The sequence below is a fragment of the Nicotiana tomentosiformis genome, chromosome 4, assembly GCF_000390325.3.
Source record: "Nicotiana tomentosiformis chromosome 4, ASM39032v3, whole genome shotgun sequence".
In the NCBI taxonomy this organism is placed as follows: domain Eukaryota; kingdom Viridiplantae; phylum Streptophyta; class Magnoliopsida; order Solanales; family Solanaceae; genus Nicotiana; species Nicotiana tomentosiformis.
The window spans coordinates 132,677,429-132,685,042 of NC_090815.1; the positions used below are offsets into that span (position 1 = coordinate 132,677,429).

Genomic DNA, 7,614 nt, shown 5'->3' on the forward strand with positions numbered 1-7,614 from the left:
GGGGGGGGGGGGGGATCGTCCGTCTCTTCTCTTCTCCTCTTTTTTTAAGGTTTGGGAAAATGGGGGTTTTAAAGAGAAGGGGGATACGGTCGGGCCAGGTGGGTCATGAAAATTGGGCTTCTAAAGGGATGGGCTTGCTAAACCAATTTGTGTGGCTAAACTATTATATATATTTTACTCACTAATTGACTAATGACCTAATTAATTAACTAGCCTAAAAATGCATGTAGAGTTACTAATGTATTTTTTTTGGTATTTTAGTGTTTTACAAAGGCAATTGATTATGCATTTAAAATCTAAAAAATGTAAAAATTAAAAATATTTTTGTATTTTCTTTAGGATTTAAAATGCAACTTAAAAATGCATCAAATATGAATACGTACAAAGCAAACTAAGTAAAAATATAGAAAAATAATTTAAAGCTATTTTTTTTTGGATTTTTTAGGAGTAATTTTATATTAGGGCAAAAATTAGGTGCTCACAGCTGCCCCTCTTTGCTCGAGAACATGAAGAGTTTTCGGACAAAGATAAAGTGAGCAATTATGAGCAATTTTTGCCCGTTTGACACTCCATGGGAAGCATTTTGAAAATGTTTGACCGAACCGTGCTTCAGAGGTTGCCTACATATCCTTGGCTGTAAAGGAATCAGGTCAGTGTAGTTCTGGAAATTTAGGTAGCTGGGACTACCGAGAAGCTATGATTTCACTGTTGTTGCCGCTGCTACTGCTTGCTGAGCTTCTTATTACACCAAAGTCAAAATGAAAATGACTAATTGAGCCTATCAGCTACGAGTTACAAGATTCATATCTATGAGTTATTTTGAAGCTTGATCTTTAGTTTTGGCTGGTTCTTCATGCAGACTCTGATCTGAACTTCGATGCATGCTAACTGCAGGTGGTAGTTCATTCTTCTTCAGTTTTTCGGATCAAGATGGGACATGCAAAGCTTGCGACTTCAATCATGTCTTGAGCAGCCCATATCTTTTCATCTGCTTTTGCATTTTGGATTCACATCTTTTTTTCTTTTTATTCTGGATTGAGACTTCTTCCTTTGGTCATCTCGGACTGTCAGCTCACATTCTTGAGGCGAGCTTCTGCTACTTCTTACTTGAATTGAATTCTTAAATAACTTCCCTTGTTCTCCAGGTGGGCGCCTGATGACTTGAAACTCGAAATAAATTCCTTCATTCTCCAAGTGGGCGCCTGCTGACTTAAAAACTTGAAATAAATTCTCTCATTCTCCAGGTGGGCGCCTGTGATGACTTAAAACAGAAATGAATTCCCTCATTCTCCAGGTGGGCGCCTGATGTTGACTTAAAACTTGAAATGAATTCCCTTGTTTTCCAAGTGGGCGCCTGTTTCTAACTTAAAACTTAAAATGAATTCCCTCGTTCTCCAGGTGGGCGCCTGATGCTAACTTAAAACTTGAAATAAATTCCCTCGTTCTCCAGGTGGGCGCCTGATAATGACTTAAAAATTAAAACAAATTCCCTCATTCTCCAGGTGGGTGCCTGATGACTTGCACATGAAATGAATTCCCTCATTCTCCAGGTGGGCTCCTGATGCTGACTTAAAACTTGAAATAAATTCCCTCATTTTCCAGGTGGGTGCCTGATGTTGACTTAAAGCTAAAATGAATTCCCTCGTTCTCCAGGTGGGCGCCTGATGACTTAAAACTGAAATTAATTCCCTCGTTCTCCAGTGGGCGCCTGCTACTACAACAAAATAGACAAAACAAAAGAAACCTTTCTGCCCTAGTTTACACTAGGAAGATTTGTGAGTTATTAGCAGAACTATAAATTACCTATGATATTGATGAAAGATGCAATAATGAGAGTAAAATTAAAGACTCGACTAGGATGTGCGTCTCCTAAAGAAATAAAAATGTGAAAAACCCAAACTAGGAAGTGCGTCTCCTAAATTTGAGATTGAGCTTGCGAAAAACTATAAAATAAGCTTGACTAAACTAAAAACTGATCCTATTTTCCAGGCGAGACCCCTGATTTCAAGAAAACTAAATATTGATAACTTAAGAAAACTAAAAATTGACCTTTTTTTTCAGACTTTCCTTTTTTTTTAAAACTTATTATCCTAGGAGAAAATTCATCAGACTAGGTCTTTTTTTGTTTTTGGTATCTTAGGAGAAAGATTCATCAGACTAAGATTTCTATCCTAGGAGAAAGTTCATCATACTAGGTTTTCTATCTTAGGAGAAAATTCATCATACTAAGACGTTTATCCTAGGAGAAAATTCATCAGACTAGATTTTCTATCTTAGGAGAAAGATTCATCATACTAAGATTTTGATCCTAGGAGAACGTTCATCAGACTAGGTCCTTTTTTGTTATCTTAGGAGAAAGATACATCAGACTAAAACGTTTATCCTAGGAGAAAATTCGTCAGACTAGGTTTTCTATCTTAGGAGAATGATTCATCAAACTAAGATTTCGATCCTAGGAGAAAGTTCATCAGACTAGGTCTTTTTGTTATCTTAGGAGAAGGATTCATCAGACTAAGACGTTTATCCTAGGAGAAAATTCGTCAGACTAGGTTTTCTATCTTAGGAGAATGATTCATCAGACTAAGATTTCGATCCTAGGAGAAAGTTCATCAGACTAGGTCTTTTTGTTATCTTAGGAGAAGGATTCATCAGACTAAGATTTCGGTCCTAGGAGAAAATTCATCAGACTAGGTCTTTTTTTATTATCTTAGGAGAAAGATTCATCAGACTAAGATTTCGGTCCTAGGAGAAAATTCATCAGACTAGGTTTTCTATCTTAGGAGAATGATTCATCAGACTAAGACTTCGATCCTAGGAGAAAGTTCATCAGACTAGGTCTTTTTTTATTATCTTAGGAGAAAGATTCATCAGACTAAGATTTTCTATCTTAGGAGAAAGATTCATCAGACTAAGATTTCGATCCTAGGAGAAAATTCATCAGACTAGGTCTTTTTTTATTATCTTAGGAAAAAGATTCATTAGACTAAGACGTTTATCCTAGGAGAAACTTCATCAGACTAGGTTTTCTATCTTAGGAGAAAGATTCATCAGACTAAGATTTTTATTGGGAGAAAATCCATCAGACTAAGACTTTTTATCCTAGGAGGAAAAATGAGAAGAGAAATGGCAACATTTTATGCACACTAGCAAGACAGATAAAGGCAAAGATTTGAGAAACTTCCTTTTGTTGGCTCTTCTCTTCTTCTTTTTGTTCTTTCTTTTCTTTTTTTCTTTTTGTTTTTGAACCAACTTCCTTGCACTACTTTGTTCCTGTTTCAAACAAAGAAAATTTTGTCAGTTTTAAAAGTGGTGGTCGGTTTGCGGCCTTGAGTCTTGGGTGGCTTGACTTTGTGATCATCCAACTTTTGGAAGACTGACTGCATTGGTAGCTGGCTGCACTGCTGGGAGACTTTGTTGTTCCTTACAAGGGACCCTTACTTTCTGCATCAACCCTGATTGTTTCGCTCCCAATGCCATTTGTGTTTTGTGGCTCAATCAGCCTTATCTCAAAAAAAGAGATTTCTTTTCTTGGATAACCTTTCTGATGTCTTGAATGGCTTTGCTTTTGGAGCAATTTGTCTGTCAGAGAGAATCACAACTGGTAAGAGCCTTTTGCACGATGTGCACACTTCATAGTCCTTGTTCAGTACTACAGAGAGCCCGAGCCCCTGATTAACCTCGAGGTTATCTCTGCTTGCTTTAGCCAAGTAGGCTGACAAGGGTATTTTGGGGGGAAGCCTTTGCATGAATCCTCAAGGCATGTTGACTGTAACACCTAACTGTGCTTGCCAAATTTACTTTGTGCAACTGAAAACCTGGTAGCAGATTTTGAAATCTTTTCTTGCTTGTTTTGACAAGGACTGACTCAAAGTGAAGGGGCACAATGGTGCGAAGAAACGGTATTAACAAGAAATGCCCCTGTCGGAAGGACAGAAGGAAGAGTTTTTTTATTTTTTTATTTTGCGGTAACTAGCCTTAATGATCATGACATGCATTTTGGACTTAACGGCCTGATCTATCAAACTGATCCAATCTTCCCTTTTACCATTCTTATGACCTTTGAAGTCGGGCTTGTTCGTGCCAATCCTTTGCATCAACTCCATGACTCACTTTCGACTAGCGGTGCCCCTAGGGGGTTTAACCAACAAGTCTCTCTCATTTATTCATCTCTGCTTACCGTCATCTTACAGTGCCCGTGAGGGTTTTCACTAGTAAGACTCTCTCATTTTTTATTCTTTTTTTTTCTTTTTTTTTCTTTTTTTTCTTTGTGTGAGCAACTCGACAGTGTTCCACGTCGTGTGACAACTTCTGCTCTTTGCATGCGTTTCTTGGCATTCTTGAAGGCATATCGAGAGGTCTTTATTTGGAAGGTTTTTGGATAGGGTTGGAAAGATGGGTCGGCATGGAGGCTCTAAGTATACTCAATATGATGGGTTGTACACTTTACAACTCTTGGAATCGACTCTTTCAAAAGTGAAATAAAATCTTTGCCCCAGTTTCAGATATTGAGAATTTTTTTGGTTTTTTTTTTTTTTTTGAATTCTTATTTGGTTGGACCGAACCGTGTAAGGCTTCCTACATATCCCTTTTAAAGAAATCAGGTCTAACGTAGTTCAAACCTCTGAACTAACTATTTTTTTTTCATCTTTCTTTCTTTTTCTTTTTCTTTCTTTTTTTTCTCATTTTTCCCCTCTTTCTTCTCTTTTTTTTTGTTTTCAAAACAAACTGTCCCAGCTTCTATTTTCTAGGGGCATGGACCTTCGAATATTCTTTTTTTCTTTTTCACTTGAACTTTCTAAGAGTTTCCCAGTTTGTACTTTGGGAGCATGAACTTTTCTTTTCATTTTTTTTTTGACTTTTGACTCTAAACTTGATTCCAAAATAGGGTGATCAAGAAAATAACACAGGCTCAAAAGGTGTAACAAAAGGTATAAAGTATTTGGGTAGCAGAAAAAGGGCCTCCCAGCCTCGAGAACGCCAAACATAGCATACTTTCGTGATCACCGCATTGATGACCATGTTTGTCTTCTTGGTTTATCGTGGTCGAAAGACACTTTCCATCCCTTAATGTCAAACTTACCAATAAACTTCAATTGATTCATTCCCAAAATCGATCTTCACCATGATTTGAAGGTAAAACTTACTCGAGCTTAATTCCAAAGTGTTTCGACTCTTTGTTCAACCTCAATTTTTTTTCTTTTTCGGTTATCCGATTCAAGATTAAATCAATTTTCTAAGATCTGGCCAAAAGTTCTGAATGCATGTCATGTCACTAGAACTAGCGGCGAAAGAACTAAGCATAGAATGAAACAAAGACAAACTGTATTTCATTGAATAACGGATAGAAGGATTTGACAATAAGACAAACAAACTGAAATCCGAGTTACGACCCTAAAATAACCCGGCTAATGAAAATAGCAATAAAACGAACAGACAAGACTCACACAAACAAAATAGAGGGATATAAGGGTTTGACTCAATAAAACAAATAAAATCTGGATCACACCCTAGAATAACCCAGATAATAGAAAAGATATCAAAACAAGCTACCAAGATTCCTTCCTAGTGATGAGGGAATGACTTTTCAATTGCTAAGCTTGACATTTAGCCACAAATTTGCTCATCAGAATCACCATGGCCTTCTCCAATTTCAGTCGGCAAGTTCCCAAGAGGATTCTCATACTCCATGTCACCACATATCATCCCTATAAAGTGTGCATCATCATGTGCATGTAAAGGATTCTGCGTGATATTCTGGGTGTCATTATCTTGGATCACAATCAGTTTTTCCTGGATCATCCTTTCTATTTCTCTTTTCAAATCCCGACAACTTTCAACATTGTGCCCCTGGGCATTGGAATGGTATTCACATCTTTTAGAATGATCAAAGCTTCTTGTACGTGGGTCCACATAATTTGGAGGAATAGGTGCAATCATGTCATAATGCTTTAATTTCTCAAACATACTTGCATAGGACTCTCCTATTGGTGTAAAATTATCTTTCAACCTTTGTTCCCCTTTATACCCCTGGCTTGGATGTGGGTTATAGGGCACTTGAAAATTTTGTGGAAGTTGGTGGAAATTTTGTGGTGCTGGTGCTCGCCTTCTGGGGTGTCTTGGTGGCTGGACAACATACTGAAGTGGAGCAATAGAGTATTGTGGGTTCTGAGGTGGATAGTAGTGCTCAGGGGAATCATCGGAAACCTGATGAGGCTGCTCATACCTTCGAGATGTTCTCCTAGGACCTCTTCTCGACCTTATTGTCATCATGGTTTCTTCATCCTTCTCATTTGTGTCACTAAAATTATCAGATTCAATCTGGACAGCCTGAGTTGCAGCTTTGAGAACTGCTTGACTTATAATTTTGCCTGTCTTAAGGCCATTCTCAACCATTTCCCCAATTTTGATTGCTTCCGAGAAGGATTTGCCCACTGCGGACATCATGTTTTGAAAATAATCTGGCTCTTGAGCCTGAAGGAAAACAGTGATTAACTCGTGGTCATCCATGGGTGGCGTAACTCTAGCCGCTTGCTCTCTCCATTTAATGGCATATTCCCTGAAACTTTCAGTTGGTTTCTTTTTCACGTTTGAAAGGGAATTGCCGTCTGGGGTGATATCGATGTTGTATTGGAACTGTTTGACAAAGGCCTGGGCCATGTCATCCCAGACATGCCAGTGAGAGGTTTCTTGATCCATAAACCATTCAGAGGCTACCCTTGTCAGGCTTTCCCCAAAATAAGCTATTAGTAATTCTTCATTTCTTCCAACACCTCTTAGCTGATTGCAATACCTTTTCAAGTGAGCTATGGGGTCGCCGTGTCCATCATACTTTACAAATTTTGGGATCTTGAAACCAAGTGGCAAACGAACATTGGGGAACATACATAAATCCTTGAAGGCAATACTCTTCCGACACGTCGACCCTTGCATGTTTTTCAACTTTTGTTCTAAGCTTTTCACTCTTTGGGTCATTTCTTCTTGTGCCATCTTTCGGGTAGGCTTCTCAATCTTTGAAGGAAGATCAAATAGATACGAGTGGTACTCAGGAGAATGGTATTTTTGTTCTTGATGGGTAGCAAATTGTGACTCATGACTTTTCTTTTGTACCACTGTTGGTTGTGGGATAGTGAAAACGGGCATAACAACAGTGATTGTCTGATTGGTTGTCAATGGCACACTTTGGGAGCGCGCAACAGAAGTTCCAGTTGTAGTCATGCCGTTGGGATAAAGACTGAACCCAAATGGATATGATCGATCAGACAATGAGACATGAGCGGTAGTAGTCGAGATGGGTGTGAATTTTGGGAAAACATAAGAAAGGGGTGGTCCTTGACCATTGGCTGATGCTTGGCACATTTCAGTCATTTGTTGTTTCAGTATTCTATTTTCCTCAACCATAGTAGACTCTTGTTGAACCCTCTGACCCTGAGTCTCTTGACCACTCGTAACAGCTTCAATGTCAGTTGTCAATGACATTTTTTCTTTGGATTTTGTGTTGCCAGCTTGCCACAAACCGACCACCTCAAACTTTCTTCTATGATTCAAAATAAGAGACACGTTAGAATGGACTCATTCGGTCCTTATTGTCATCATCATCATTTTTTTTCATTTTTT

At 38.4% G+C, this 7,614-nt stretch overlaps 1 protein-coding gene and 1 long non-coding RNA gene across 2 annotated transcripts; both read right to left on the reverse strand.

Moving 5' to 3' along the window:
- Window positions 1–2,115: 2,115 nt before the first annotated feature.
- On the reverse strand, window positions 2,116–5,165 carry LOC138909127 (uncharacterized). The gene is made up of 2 exons (XR_011415668.1): window positions 2,874–5,165; window positions 2,116–2,328 (listed from the first exon to the last, which is right to left on the reverse strand). It is a non-coding gene; the product is annotated as an uncharacterized lncRNA (long non-coding RNA).
- Window positions 5,166–5,604: 439 nt separating this feature from the next.
- LOC138910538 (uncharacterized) lies at window positions 5,605–6,987 on the reverse strand. Its single transcript, XM_070201781.1, has one exon. The coding sequence runs from the start codon at window positions 6,985–6,987 to the stop codon at window positions 5,605–5,607; it is 1,383 nt and encodes a 460-aa protein (XP_070057882.1).
- Between the last annotated feature and the right edge of the window lie 627 nt (window positions 6,988–7,614).

Bases quoted from the DNA above. Each gene is read 5' to 3' on its own strand.
- LOC138910538 (XM_070201781.1), bottom strand. From the start codon at position 6,987: ATGGCACAAGAAGAAATGACCCAAAGAGTGAAAAGCTTAGAACAAAAG.